Source organism: Meles meles, chromosome 11 (genome assembly GCF_922984935.1).
Source record: "Meles meles chromosome 11, mMelMel3.1 paternal haplotype, whole genome shotgun sequence".
NCBI lineage: Eukaryota > Metazoa > Chordata > Mammalia > Carnivora > Mustelidae > Meles > Meles meles.
The window spans coordinates 53050373-53066163 of NC_060076.1; the positions used below are offsets into that span (position 1 = coordinate 53050373).

General features: G+C 38.1%; 1 protein-coding gene across 3 annotated transcripts in view; it reads left to right on the forward strand.

The window, feature by feature from the left end:
• BNC2 (basonuclin 2) overlaps positions 1 to 15791 on the forward strand; it is a 430229-nt gene that overhangs the window by 267529 nt on the left and 146909 nt on the right. For all 3 annotated transcript variants that reach the window (XM_046023703.1, XM_046023704.1, XM_046023705.1), the window contains one exon: positions 5699 to 5801. In XM_046023703.1, coding sequence (XP_045879659.1) covers positions 5699 to 5801 — 103 coding nt within the window. The remainder of the gene's footprint in view (positions 1 to 5698; positions 5802 to 15791) is intronic.

Genomic DNA, 15791 nt, shown 5'->3' on the forward strand with positions numbered 1-15791 from the left:
GGGAGATTCAGCCAGGGTTAATAAACACTTGAAGGGAGCTCCTGGCAAATAGTTTTTCTTAGGGAAAGGCAAACCTAGAATTTAAATTTTTCATTTTTTGTTTCCTTTCTATGATTACTCCTTCAGAATATATGTTTTATGTTTCTAATTGCCCTGTGGCCTTATTTTGGCTTTTGTTATTTTGTATTAATATGTAACTTGTATAAGTGTTCCCAGACAAGAAACAGTTAATAGATTTATTAATGAGACTTCTTTATAGTTCTTTTGTGAGGTGCACTAAATATTAGCTGAAGCCACAATTGTGTTTTCCTGGGAAATGTCATTTAGTGAGAAGATTGATGTGCAGTTCACATATACTTGCAGAGTTCAAGCCAGCTATGACTATAATAAAGCTAAAGAGACTTCAGTTTTAGTGATAACAGAATCTTATTTGAATAGGGCTTTGGAACTCATCCAGAATACTTTCAAATGCACTCTTATTTAATATTGAAATATAAAAGTATTACTGACTGAACCTTGATTAAATATTTTTATTCTTAATTGACTTACTTTATTTTAGATATACTTTCAGATATCCATATTTATAATTCACTGGTTTAATTTTATGTTTTCTTCCTTTCTCTATAGAGAATGGAAATAAAGTGGTTAATAATTGGGGAAATCCACTCTAGCATTTCAGAGCCGTGTAATATCCATATAAACATTTCTAAACCTTAATATTAAAAACAAGTACTAATCCCTGTCATACCTATCTTAGAGGATTGTAGTATGAATAATATAGCAATATGTGTGTCAAAGTGTCATTTTCTCATTAAGTGTCATTTACTCAAAGTGTCATTTACTTATTAAGATTATGTATGTATTAGACATTTTATAAAGTGTTAGGAAAATAGTACATTGGGAAGAATCAAAAGGGGGGAAAATTTAAATAAAATATGTGGAAAGTTTCTTGGGTCATAAATGGTTTCCATTTATTGAGCTTTTCCCATTACTAGGCACAGTGCTATGTGCTTTATAGTCATTATTTTAAGTCTTTTGACTCTCTTATGGTATTATTGCTACTGTGAGAGATGAGGAAAGAGGCTCAGAGGATCATGTACTTCTTCAAGTGCCTTTTGCGTACCTGTTATTTGCCAGTATATATTGTAAACTGAATAGATGTGTTGTCCTGACCTCATGGAGCTTAAATTCTAGAGGGGAAGACAGACATTAATCAAATAACCACACAGATGTATTAATACATGTATATATAATAGATAATAGATAAAGATAAGTTACAGATAAATGTTCACAGGCATGATTTGTGCTATGACGGAAAGACCCCTTGTGAAACAGGAAACTAATGGGGAACTTGACCAGGAGATGAAGGCAGCTACCCTGGGGTATGGCAATAAATATTGGAGTCGAAATCTGGAAGATGAGCGTGAGTTAACCATGTATAGTGGGGGTTGAATGGTGGGCAGGTTGAGGGGCTCTGCCCCATGATTGTCTGACTATAAATGGGATGACAGTTCAAATTATCAGTCCGATGGAGAGTTTGTGTTCGATTCCTCTAACTTTATTAGTTCAATGTCTTTAGGCAGGGTACTGAATTATCTCCACCTCATTTTCCTCATTTGTGAAATAAAGGTAATAATAGTACTAACCTCATGGTATTTTCTGACGATTAAGAGAGCTAATGTTTATAAAATATTTAACATAGTGAGTGGAAAATGGCAAATATCCAGTAAATCTAGCTATTATTAATGATAATGGGTAATAGGTTACTGTTATAAATTTTAAAATCCTGCCTTTGGAAGAAGAAAAGACAGAGGAATAAAAAGGGAGAGATGGTGCTTCTCCAGCCCATTTGAGGGCTTCCTTCTGTTCTTTTAGGGTCATTTCTCTACACCCACTGCCCACAAACTCTGTCAGGTCCCTAAGCTCGGGGACTCTGCCATCTGTTTCCTGCCACTTAACACAGTACTTGGCTCCAAAATGAGGGTTTTTGCATAGTGATAGTATTTGAAGCTGTAGGAGGGGATAAAATTGCCAAATTAAAAAAATGAGAGCCTGGCGTGGGAAACACCTGTATTTATTTACAGTGGAAAGAGAGTGAGACGTTGTTGCCAGAAAAACCAGGATAGTTGGTCTCTACAGCCCAGGAATAAAGGAGAGCGTACCTTAAGGTGCATCGAGGTCTGGGAAGACCAGGAGACTAGAAAAAGGGACCAAAATTAATGAGAACGTTCCTTTTGGAGAAAGTTTCAGAAACATGTCGGTTAGAATCAGATAGCAAAATTAAAATGTAGGTGGTGGTGCAGAAGTAAAAGCAGTGGGTGTTGAGTGCATGGATTTTTCTTTCAAGAAATCCATGGTTAAGGTAAGCAGAAGGAATAATTACTTTTAATAAGTTGCAGATTTTAAAAAATTCATTATCTATTGTTCTGGGGATTTGGCAATGCTGATCATGTCAGAATTGAGGAAAGAATTACCGAGCACTCTTGACGAGGCACGGAGGGGCTGATAATGCCAGACAGCTAGACCTGCATGAGAATCCCTGCAAATATGGGGTGGGGGGAACAGTCTGACTAAACTGTCTGCTCTTTTCCTGGTATCCCCTTAATGCGACTTCCTCATCATCTCTGGGTTTCCTGTAGTTGAGAGTGCCCAACAGTGAGTGGGAGGAACTTCTGTGTTGGCTGAATGAAGCTTGAAGAAGTGAATGTGCTTACAAAAAATGAAAGCTTATCCATTTCTACTTTTCCCAGCTGTCTCCTTGTAAACCATGTACACTTTTGAGGCGTAACTGCCTTTGATAATTTTATGATAATTTATTTTCTTTAAGTGTGGGTGAGTTGGCAAGTGATCACATTGGTTCTGTTTTGTTGTGAATAAATAGTATGTCAGAGTTTTATGCTGTTTCAAAAATGTTATTTAGAATAAAACTTCCTTTGAAGCCACAATAGTCTCTTACTCAAAATATTTATTTAGACCATATTGTTTAAATATATATAATTCCCATAAGGAACCATTGTAGTCTATAAAAATCTGAATTTAAAACAAACAGACCTTCTGGAATTCATGGAAATACAAAATGGATATTCCAGTGTTTAAGTGTTTATATACAAAAGGAGTTGAGGTGTTCCAATGTTTGTGTGTTTAGGTACAAGAAGAGTAGAATTCATAAAAAAGGATGATGATCCAAAAAGTTTAATTCCCAAATGTGCCAGAGGTATAAAGTTATTTAAGTAGAGAAAATATTTAAAACATAGAGTAGTTCAGAGTAAATGCGTGAATGTGAGTCAACCAGTGAATAAATAATTATCCATAAAAAAATAAAGTAAATCTATGGTCTCTTAATTTGTTCTGTCGTGAATATAGGTATAATTAAAATTGAGAAAAGTATGCTTTAAACACAATGTAAAATTAGCCTATTTTTGTAAAATAATTAAATGTTATCAAATTAATAACTGAAAGTATATATGTCTTTTGTGCTGGAGTTGACACGTAGTCCTTGAGAAATCATCTCTTTTTATTGGGAATTTTTTAAATTTTGGTAAAGCGGAGGCAATTTTTTTTTTGAGTTATGAAAGCTTGTATTATTGCAGTTCAGATTACATGAATATTTTAATGTCAATGTGGTTGCCGTATCTGAATTTATAATTAGATAGTTTGTAAAGTACCTTGTTTTTAGTGGAAACACTGCTTTCTAAACTGTTTTGTTTGGGTTTGGGTTTTTAGACCGTATTATAATCAAATTATGAGTTCCTTAACTAATGAATGTGATATTTAAATAAGCTCTTTCTAACCTGTTATGTTCTGATATATTGCTCAGTCAGTAAACTGTTGAAGTGGAAATAAGAAATTTCAGGAGAAATATTTCCCCCTGCAGCCTACAAATGCATATGTTATTCTTGCTTAGTCAGCATTTATTTCCTTTGGTATCCCTATTCTTATTACTAATTATTCCAATCACCAATGGATACAGCAGAAAGTTTTACAATCTAGCTAATATGTAATTGGACTGTTGACACTGGGAGACAGACCCTGAAATGTCAGGCACATTATACAGTTGCATGTTTCCCTAATGGTAACGGAGCAGCAAATGAGAGGTAGAGGTGAACTAAGAAAGGAGTCTATAGTGAGGACTCATTGCAAACCAAACTGGGACCTAGAGATTTAATGTTCATTAGTGAAAAGAGAAATACTTCAGACTTGCCTGATGCAAAGCATAGGGAACAGTAAAACCCCGTCCAGTCTTAATTCTGTGTAAATGAAATTTGGCCCAACTATGTTAACAATATCTAAAATACTGTCTGTTGCAAGTGGGACAGTTTATATAAAAAGCCAAATGGTTCCAGGAATATGAGCATCTGGAAGCTGTGTAAGTGAGCATAGCTTTCAGTTACAGAACTGCAATTTCAGGTAGTTCCATGCCTATCCTCCAACAACCAACCCTGGCCTCCACCGCCCCAAATCAGTAAGCATTGATTGCATCTAAAGCTGTAGAGAGATCTTTTCCTGGCAGTTCTGGCAGTTACAGTAGATTGTTAATCTGTGAATGATCAGAATAAATTCCTTCTGTCTTCAGAATTTCCATGCAAATTAGAACTAAATGTATGAGATAAATTTATTAACGTAGTCTAGGAGCATAGGTCAGCTTTAACAAGTTTTAAGCATAGGTTTTTATCCATAAAAAGTTACACTTCATTTATGCTAATTTTCTATGGATTCACCTTATAATGTAAACTGGTGAGATAATTTTTTAAAGTACCTGTAAAGAAATGAAAGATTTTTGAATGTGTTTTCCAGTTTTCTACATTAGAGTTGGATTGTTACAGATATAAGATGTTTACATAAATGGCATTTCCTATTCTAAACTTATTTTTTTACATCGCCGTTAAAGTAAAAGAAAAGGGGCACCTGGATGGCTCAGTTGATTAACCTCAGACTCTTGATTTCAATTCAGATCTTGATCTCAGGATTGTGAGTTCAAGCCCCACTTTGGACTCCATGCTGGGCATGGAGCCTACTTAAAAAAAAAAAAAATAAAGTAAAAGGAAGGTTGTTTTGTATTTTTTAAAAATAAGAATGAAAATGAAATTAATAAATCAAAAAGAAAAAAACAAGGAATTGGGGAGTAGATAAATAATACTAGAACTATGCTAGATTTTATTGGGCCGAAAAGAGTGTCTTTCAAAGTGTATCTGATAGATTGAGAAAGCATTTAAGTGAAACTCAGCAGAAGAGTAATCTTCTAATAATAGTATTTGAATGTCATGTTTTACGTTCACCAACATTTCACCTGAGCATTATTTTATTAGAATGTATTTTTCTGCGTTATTGCTTAGTGGATAAACTTAAGTGGGAATATATAGTAGCAGCAATATTTTTTTCTGTTTGGGATCCCTAGCTTTACAAATCAAGCATCTTGTAGAATATGTAATTTTTTTTATTCTATTCTGCTTGGTCTATGTTTCTAATGTAAAGGTTAAATATGAATGACACAAAACATTCTGTTAGTGAATGAGCTTTGTTTTCTCACATTTTTTGGTAAGAGGTTTTGATGGTATCCTAATTTATTTTTAAAACTCTCCAAGCTGCTACCAACATAAAGCCTTTAAAAATGGAAGTGGATGTTATTTATTAAAATGTTGAAGAAACTTGGTACCTCTGAACTGATGCTGATCCTTTTTTCTCCTCCTTTCTTTTCTAGGCCATCCGTTGCACACTGGTAAACTGCACGTGTGAATGTTTTCAGCCGGGGAAGATTAACCTGAGGACTTGCGATCAGTGTAAACATGGCTGGGTGGCACATGGTGAGGAAAATCTGGACTTTTCTTCCTGTTCTTGTTAGGTTCATGTGAATGTGCGTATTTTTTCAGAGCAGTCGCTGACTGGGAGGAGAGAGGGGTCAGCTGTGCTCGGAGTGTTCGTTAACATTCAGGCTGCAGCTCTCCAACAGCATATTCTCGGCTCCAAGGAGCAAGGCTAGGCGAGCAGAGCAGCTCTTAGCAGAAGGGTGCGATGTTTATAGGACAGTTGGGCCGTGGGGTTCTGACTGAACACAGCAGCAGCCAGCAAGTACCAGGCCTGATGGAAACTCAAACATACCACAGTTGGCCTTTCAGGGCCAGGACCTCAGAGGGAAGCTGGCAAACCCTCTTTGCTTGAGGAGAATTCGTCGATGACTGCTCACCCTTGTCATATGCGTTTGAGGCTGCGTTTATTCTCCCAGATGTTAAATTTTGTATGGTCCAAGGTGGGTGAGAGAGTGAACGGGAACATTATTTGGCTGGTATCTGAGAAAATAATCTGTAAATACCCCCTTTCAGTGTGCATCAGGATTGGAGATGGCTGGTGTTGGAGTGGGAGCTCTGCGTCGGTATGTGTGGGGGGCGAGGGTGACCCAGGGCCATGGCTGGAAGTGTTGGCGGCTTTTTGCAAGATGCACAGAGCCATCCCGTCAGTGTGCCTTGACTGAGCAATTAATGTCTTCTGTGTGGCTTATGTTTCTTACGGTAGGCAAAAAGAGACTTAGAAAATAAGCAGACATTTTCTTTACTTCCTAGAATGTAGAATTTTAAAAGATAGGTAATGTTTATGAAAGAAATCTTGGCTTGAGATTTTTTTTTGACAGCCTGGGGTATTGGCTCTTCAGTGGACATATTCTTCATTCCCAAGCTGTGCCAAATATCCAGTGGGTTGTATTTTTATAAATATCATGTTATTCTAGCAAGATCTGAGGTACAACGCTGGGCCGTGCCTTGAAATGCTTTTAATTTATCATGTACCTTGCTCGTTCGGGTGTGTGTGGGGGCCTTGCGGGGACATTTCAGCCATGTTTCTGTGTGCAAGAGAGAAGAGGTAGAGAGGGTGGTGAGAGAGGAAGACTCTGGAAGGGGTGTGTATGGCAGGCAGGGCCACAATTCTTTGGTGCCTCCAGGGATGGACCTCTTTCCTGTTTTATTAACAAGGGCAAAATCTGCAGCTCGGTCTGATTTTAAACAGCAGATGAGCTGCTGTTCCTTTTGCAGTCTGTGTGTGTTACCGCAATTTCTTTTCTGTTCCTATAGTCATTTCCTAGGACTGCCATAACAGAATACCACGACTGGGTGGCTTAAATCAGAAATTTATTTTCCCACAGTTCCAGAGGCTGAAAGTCGACAATCAGGGTGGTTTTATTATGATTTCCTGGCTTGCTGATGGCTGCCCTCTTGTTACATCCTCAAATGGTCTTTCTTCTGTGGGCATGCACCCCTGGCATCTCTGTGCTTTCAGATTTCTTCTTATTCTAAGGACACTAATCAAACCACTCTAGTGGTCTCATTTTAACTTAAACAGCCTCTTTAAAGGCTCCATCTCCAAATATAGTCAACTTTTGAAATACCAGGGGTTAAGGCTTCAAGGTATACATTGGATCGGGGGCCTAATCCAGCCCATAACACTTTCAAATATTCTTGTTTACCTGAATAAGTATTGGCTTTACTAGGTGATATGTACCAGAGCTTATGTGCCAAGCCCACTAGGAATCACAGAGGCAGTGATGGTTCACATCCTGGCTCTGCAACCTCGATGGCCCAGAGTTCAACATCTCTGCAGCCCAAGTTTCTTATCTATAATACAGGATGAATATTACCTACTTGGCAGGATTATTGTAAGAATTAAAGATAAAGTGTATGAAGCCTTTCGAATAAAAAATTGTATGTTAAAAGTAAGCAACTGAACAACGGATAAGCAATAAAAGTGGGTCTCAATTAAACAAAGGACTTTTCATTCATTCGCTCTCATGTTTTTCCAAAGCCCTCTGTGTTACTGTCTTCTGTGTACTGTGGTAGCCTTGTGAGTATGAAAGTTGACTGTGTCACCAGTTTGTATTACATGTCCGGCTTCCACGTGCATATTACATTAGCAGCGTAATTGGTGGCGGGGAGCGAGGGGAGAGAAGTATTTCTTCTTTCTCGAACAAAATAAATTATTCCTAGCCAATGGTTGTTTCTAAGACTTTCTGAGGGATGTGATTTTTCACCAAACTTGAATAAGGCATTTCTGTTACATCAGCCTGTGCTTTTCCTACCATGTCATTAGAAGTCCTGTGTCTCTGGGATATTAATTGTAGGGTTTCACAGATCTAACTTTTTTCACCACTGTTATTACCTTGACCTCTCTTCTCCCCCTCATGTATATTGGTCAACAACTCCAAATATGTACACACAGATGTACAAACCCCACTCTTCCCCCATTCATTAGGACAAATATGACAGGGATTTGCTTCCAGCTTTTGAGTTGGCAGTGGGCTGAGAGCACCCACTCTTTTTGCCCTTGGCATTTCAACTAGTTGCTTCATTCTCTCCTCCTGTACAGAAAACCCTGAAACCATATCTCTAGTTATTTCTACTCAGAGGTGAAGTACAGCAGTCTTCCTGGCTGCCTTACACTTTATGGTATCCTGTGTGTGGGGCAAGGAGGAAATGACTTCTCTTTTTTAGTGTGTCTCTCAATGTAGATGGAACAGCAGTAAGACTAGAGAATACATCTCATAGAATTGTTTCGTCGTATCATTAAACATACTCCACGTGTTATTATATTGTTATATATGTGGCTCAGCATCCAACTCCTGATTTTGGCTCAGGTCATGAGACAGAGTCCTACCTGGGGCTCTGCTCTGGGTGTGGAGCCTACTTAGGATTCTCTCTCTTCCTCTCTTTGTTCCTCTCCCACTCCTATGCACGGGCACAAATTCTCTCACTCTATCTCAAATAATAATAATAATAATATAATAAAAGTTGCTGCCAAAAAAATAACCAAATGTCAGAATAAAGTGTTCTTTATTTATAAAAAGAAAAATATTTAGAAATTCTGTGGCTTCTTTTGAATAAATATCTCTTTTGATAGCAGCATCTTCAGTTTCTTTGTAAGATGTTGAATTTCATGGGTCATTATATCACATACACACCCATGCACACACGCGCGTACACACACACACACACACACACAATTCCATAGCCTTACCGCTTGCTTCTCCAACCTGCTTGCATTGTTGACATTAGCTACTTTACAACAATCTTGAGAAAGATGTTTTAAAAAATTAAAGAGAGTGAGTGATTAATTCATCATACTGTAACACTTAGATTTTGAAATTATGCACTGGGCCATCTGCTTTTCACAAATTACTTCCTTGAAATCTTTAGCACCATTGAGTCTAGAGGGGGAGAAAACCCAAAACAGCTTCTACTACCAATAGGTATTTCCCACTGAATTAATAAAGGATTTCCTGTTCTTTCTCCCATGAATGAATTTTAGCTGTTTCACTTTGATTAATAGAAAGCAGGGCTTTATTGAATTTGTTTCAAAATAAGCTTTTTTTGGTATAGGATTTCCATACCTACAGTATATAATAACCCAGACTTTCTAATTTTATAAATTTCTGTTCAGAGTTCTTGGATAAAGGACTCTAGCATCCTGCCAGCTAATTCATTTAACAACTATATTTCTTCTTCTCTGTTGGCATGATCTTTTCTGTGTTTTTCCTTCATCACCTAAAATATAGAGTGTGTCTTAAAAAAAATTAAACTCCCTACAAGTTTTAATTTTTCTTGGTTTAAAAGTGCCAAAATAAGATACCAGGATAAAAGCAGCAGTGGACTTCTTCCTGGTAACATAATGTTTATGTTCATAGAAATTTAGTCTATTGCATCTTGACTCTTTCCCACCATACTAGAGTAGTAATTCAGCCATTCGTGGACTTAAAACTTCAGCCAAAGATTTTACATAGTCTTAGAAAATAGCAAGGGGGAACCTGGGTGGCTCATTCACGTAAGCATCTGCCTTCAGCTCAGGTCATGATCTCAGGGTCCTGGGATGGAGTCCCTCATGGGACTGCGGGCTCAGCAGGAAGTCTGCTTCTTTTTCTCCCTCTGCACATCCCCACTGCTTATGTGCTTTCTCTCTCTCTCTCTCTCTGCTCTGTTCCTCAAATAAATAAATAAAATCTTAAAAAAAAAAAAAAAAAGAAAGAAAGAGAGGAAAATAGCGTGTAACCAGTGAATACCTAGTAGTGGTGTGTAGGGAGGGCCAGGGTTGGGAGGTGGGAGGGTGGGAGGAGGGGTGTGCTTGCTTTTAATGAGAAGTGCCTTTGTGAGAAACTGGAGCATGATGCAAAGGTTAAGAACTATGGTACTAAGTCATTTTTGTTATCTATTATGTGCAAATTGGTGTAATGACCTTAGTCTAGATGAAAACTTTATTTCTAAACCATTAAGATAAATAAAGTAGCAAAGATTTTCAAAAAGTAAACTATATTCTAAATGATTTTAGGAAATATTTAGTGATAATTCAAGACAACTGGAAATTTTTTCTTTCAGGATGGGGTTTATTTGATTTGTGTATTTGAGAACAGAGGTGGCAGATTTTTGAAAGGTGATATATATAGAATTTTTTCCTTTACTACATCAGTGATTTTTACTTCCAACAAAGCCTGTTTGTTAAAACTACCTTTAAGAAAAAAAAAAATCTCCTGTTTCTTATTATGTCTGGCAAGCATTTGGCAAGGAGATGAGGCTTAATGAATTAAGAATATATTACATAGCTTCATGAATCCCACAGCAGATTTCTCAGTACAAATTATTTTCTTTATAGAATACTTTGATTTAAACCAAAAGGATGCACCATTCCAACAAGCTACATGAAAGCTAGCATTTTCATTTACTTCCATGCAATCTGAAGTAACACTACTGGTACTTCCTTTGGCTCAGGTCTGCCTGTGAGAATGCTTGTTGTACCAGAATTTTCAAGACCTTTCCTTTATTATGTTCTATAAATGTGATATCTCTTTACTACCTCCGTGCATTCAAGGAGAAGATGGTCCTGCATTATTGCTTTAATTATTTGGTCATCAAGCCAGCTGCTTTCCTGCCCGAATCCAAACTCTTCCGATTTTTTTAACGTAAAATGAGCAGGCTTGGCCTGCATCATCTGGATCAGCAGTGAATAGATACTTATTAAACATATATCATATGTAAAGTACTGTGCCAGGTTTCTTTCAGTTCCTTAGTTCTGTGCCACAGGAAATGGTGAGCAGTATAAAGTTAATTTAGTGTCATATACCAACCAGTTTTACGGTTTAATGTACTGTAAGACTTAATATTCATATAATCCATTAATTTCAAACCTTTCTTTTTTGTGATTCACTGGAAGTAATTTTTCTTTTTTTTTTTTTTTTCTCAGCATCACTGAATTTGACTTCTCAGCTTTTTTACTCAATACATCTTATCAGAACAGGGATATTTATAGAGACCCTCACCCAAATAGAAAAATAAGACATCCCCTTAAATTTGAATTTCAGGTAAACAATGAATAATATTTTTAGGATGGCTGTGTATCTGCAGATTCAGCTGTGTGAACCCATATTTTTATTTGCTAACGCTGGCAAGCATATACCTAGAAGAAAATTATTGTGAGGCTTAATCTGCATAATTAAGTTCTTAAATTGGGGCCATTGGTTCCAAAAGTTCTATAATCAAAAACTTTTTGAATATGTCAGAGGTCACGAGATCTCCACATTCTGTTTAGAAATTCCTCAGTTTTGTTGGCGGCATGGTGTACTTTATAAGGATTTAAACAGAGTGGATCAAAAGCAGTAATTTTTCATTTTATCCAATGAAAAGTCACATGTCTTTATTATTTGTCCCAGTCTGTGCTCTTCTTATGAATTGTCTAAACATCTGTGAAAGTAGTTTATTCCTAACTGGTAACTCTGTAATATTCTCCCTGACTTAAGTCCAAAAGTCAGTATAACTAATGTAGTAGTAACCTCTCCTTCTCCTTCCTCCTTTCTTCCCTAGTTTCCCCCCTTCGCACCCCAAATAGAAGTCTTTTATCATAAATAAAGCGTGACATTTCTGTGATATCATGCTCATTCAGAGTAACAATTCAGAGCAACAGTTCATGTATGATGATTTGTAAATTTTTCAAAAGTAAGAGAAGAGGGTGATTAAAACCGAGTGTCTTCTGACAAAGGAAAGGTAATCCTCCCAAATATTAACCTACAAGAAAGCTCTGACCTCCTTTTTTTACTGACCTGGAGAGTGTCCCAGTAAGAGTGGATTTTGCTTTAGGAGAGACTTGTTGCAGGAGGGTATTTAGGATTTGGTGAAAAGTGTTAAGTGTACTAGCTTGATTCCTTAGCTCAGGGAAGTAAATACCAGCTTTGCAAGTGAGAACTTGATCCTTTGGGAAGATGTAAGTGGTCATGCTGCCAGCGCTTTGCATGTGGGTAGGAACACCATAGTCCTCTTCCCCTGGCACACTGGTTTGGAAAAGGTAGGAACTAATGTAGTATCTGCTTAAGAGAATCTGTCCAGAAGTAGACTTAGTTCTTCCAGACTCTGATGCTGAAACTCTGGCTTGCCTAGCCACAAAATTCATTTTTAGTTAGGGAAACCACTTTTATAGGTGTCTCCTTAGCTCTGATGAGGCAGCTGGGTCCTATTCTCTCCACAGACAACGTCCTTGAACATCTCTCCAGTTATTTTTATCTTAAAGAGCAAAAACAAGGCCATTTTCCTGCCTGGCATGGGAGCATTCTTTGCTCGACCTGAGGGCACCGTGCCCTCTTCTTTCCTTTACTCCCTGATCACAGCTGATAAGCTTTAAAGGGAGGACATCCTCACAAATGCAAAGGTTCGGTGCCTGATTAATGGCATTAGCTATATTCTTATAGTGTCCCTGAACTGCTTATTTTGATTTGTTTCTTAGCCTGCCCACCTTCTGGGATGGTGCTTTGAACTCCCTAAAATTTTTCTTTTTTAATCACAGCACAAACAGTGCCTCCCCTTCAAAGTCCTGGGCTCTCTGCCTATTAGCTCCCCACATTTTTTTCCAAGCTTCTTACTCAGATGGAACATAAGATGAGTCTGGTAAATTCTGGCCTCTAAAGTGTACAGTGCCAGTCTGCTGCTAAGGAGTTTCTAGGGAGGATCTTGAGATTGAAGCATACAGAGCTGGAGCCCCAGGGTATGAGGAAGCTTCAGATACACAAATGGGAGGCAGGACAGAAAAGTGGGTAAGAGTGCAGCTCTGTTTAAGCTCAGAAGCCGGCTCTAGGCTCTACCACCTACCGTCAGTAGAACGTTGGCCAAGTTACGTAATCTCTGTTTTCTCGTCTAGGAAATGTGGATAATAATAGCACCTAGTTTGTAGGGTTCTTCCTAGGATTAAATAAGATAATCTACTTAATAGTGTTAGTTGTTGTTATCTCTAAACTGTTACCAAAGTAAAACTTCACCCTTCAGGGCGTGACAGACATGTTTTAGCAGAGTTTCATGGTTGAAAGTTGGATTTACCAGGCAGTGGTCAAATCCCATCTCGATCTCTAGTTAATAAGCCTCAGTTCTTTTATCTGTAGATGCAAATAATAACAGGAATATACCTAAATATCACAGCAAGGTTTTGAGGAAGATTAGAGACAAAGTGGACTTAATATTGATGATAATATACAAAGCCTCATTTAAGGTACAGGGGGTATGAGCTTCTTTCCCCTTCCAGGGAAGGTTTTCTTCAGGGCCCAGTGGCAGAGTTTAGGTTACCAATTCTTTCCCCATTAAATCTAGTCCTGTTCCATACCTTCCATTTCCCCTAAAGTGTCATTTGAGCCCTTATTTGAACAGAAGTCAGAAACACTTTTTTCCCAGAAGTCACATTTTGAGAAGTGTAGACCAGTTAAAATGAGTTGTAGGAATATTTATCTGTTGCAAGTCCAAAAACCAGAAGTAGATGAATTTCAGTCAGATTTCAGACTTTTGACCACTTTCACACCTATTTTCTTGCATGTAAAGTGCTTTGATGGGCTAACCACTTTATCATTTTATTGTACTTTATTACATCATAAATTTTTATATCTTGCTAACGATCCTACAGGAAGCTTAATTGTTTATAGGAACATCTTAATTAACTGGAGTTCACCAGGTTAAGCAGAACACAAATTGAAGGAGTTATAAATGAAACACTCAGCTCCTCTCATTTTGCTCAGGATGCACTATTGAGATAGACCAGGAAATTCTGCTGGGTCATAAGGACCCCAGTATGTCGCAGCAATATCAGGTTGATGCTCTCAACCATTCTTCCTTTTCCCGTTGTGTCATAGTGGTGACTTCTTCCAAACAGGGGCCCTCCCCCTAACCTTTGTTGAAGACTGAAAACACGAAAGGAGGTAACAATGGTAATTCAGAGAAATTCTGACTCATATTTTGGGAGGCATAAAATGTTGTTTATGCATCCCATTCCTTACCAGGTTTTGCCTTCTGGGAGGGTAGGTGTTTGTAATTTTTCAAAAGCTTCTTGAATTCATCTGTTATTAGTAAGTGAGCATAGAGCCAAAGTGCTGTATAGATGGTATTTTTAAGGTGTTACTGTTTAAGGTACTACTGCCACAACTAAGCAAAATCATAAGCAGTAGTAGAAGGGCCTCCATAGTAAGGTCTCTCCCTGGAGCTGTTCCTTGATGCACCAGGGAAATTGCCATTTTGGCCTCTTAGGCCTCCCAACCTGCTCCGTATGGTCAGGCAGGTGATGCTACAAATCCAAGCCCAGACCCATCAAAATGAAAGGACAGTGTTGTTGGGCCTTAAATTCAGTTGGCCAAGGAATGCAACGGCAGGTCTAGACCTGGCTCTCCAATGAGGAAGCCACTCTTACAGATTTGAGCACTTTAAATGTGGCTAGTCCAAATTGAGATCTGTTGTAAATATATACACCGGATTTTGGAAATGTAATCTTAAAAAAAAAAAAAAGTTAAGTATCACATTAAGAATTACTGATATATTATCTGCATGTTGGTAATCTTTTTGATGTATTGACTTAAATATAAAATATACTCTTAAAAATTAGTTTCATTGTTTGTTTTTTACCTTTTAAAAGAAACAACAAAAATTAAAGTATGTGAGTTGAATTGTATTTCTATTAAACATAGTGGTTCTAGGCCCTCGGTATGAGGTAGCGTTATTGGCAGACTGAAGCTTAGGTTAAAGTGGCTTTCAGGTAGAGTAGTTAGAATTGGTGTGAGAATCCTAAATACCAAAACCCAGTCTCTTGTCCTCCCTTCACTCATCACTGTCAGCTCTTCCCCAGTCCTTGGAGCTTTCACACTTGCTGCACTATTGATCATGTCCAGTCTTCCCTCTGCCCTTATCCTCGGGGGGGAAGAGGGATCCCCCTGCCCCCAGGAGCAATTAAGTGTTCCCTTCTGAATGTGCTCAGCGCACTTCACTGTGACCAAAGGGTTGTTTCTGTGGCGTACTGATCCCTCCCCTAGCTCGGGAGCTCAGGCAGGCCACCTCTTCATCTCTGCGTGCTGATACCCACTGCAGCGTCTCCTACACGGGAGCACAGGAACAAAGGTTTGTGGAAACTCCTAAGTGTATCTAAGAGTCTCTGATTCCTAATTGCCGTTTCTTTTCCAGCAGCCTCTTCCATGCTAAGTGGTAAGCACAGCTGCAGACGCTTGCCTTTAGTCCCACTTCTGCATTTCTCTTGTCCAGCCTCTCTGTTCTCGCCTTTGCTGTTTTCTTCTGTCTTCAGACAACAAAACCAGTGAAAGGTAGGTAGGAGGTTTTAGCAGCCTGACTAGCCAGGAAGTAAATTTTAGGGAAGTTCAATTTGTTTGATCATTAACAGATGTTGGCATTTTAGTCTTATTCAGAAGGTATAGTTTTGAGTGAAATATCTTCTGCTTTTATTTAGTACTTCTTCAATATTCCTTTGCGTGCAAAAATCTGATGGATAGAAATTCTCCCCTTCCGTCTTGGGCAGTT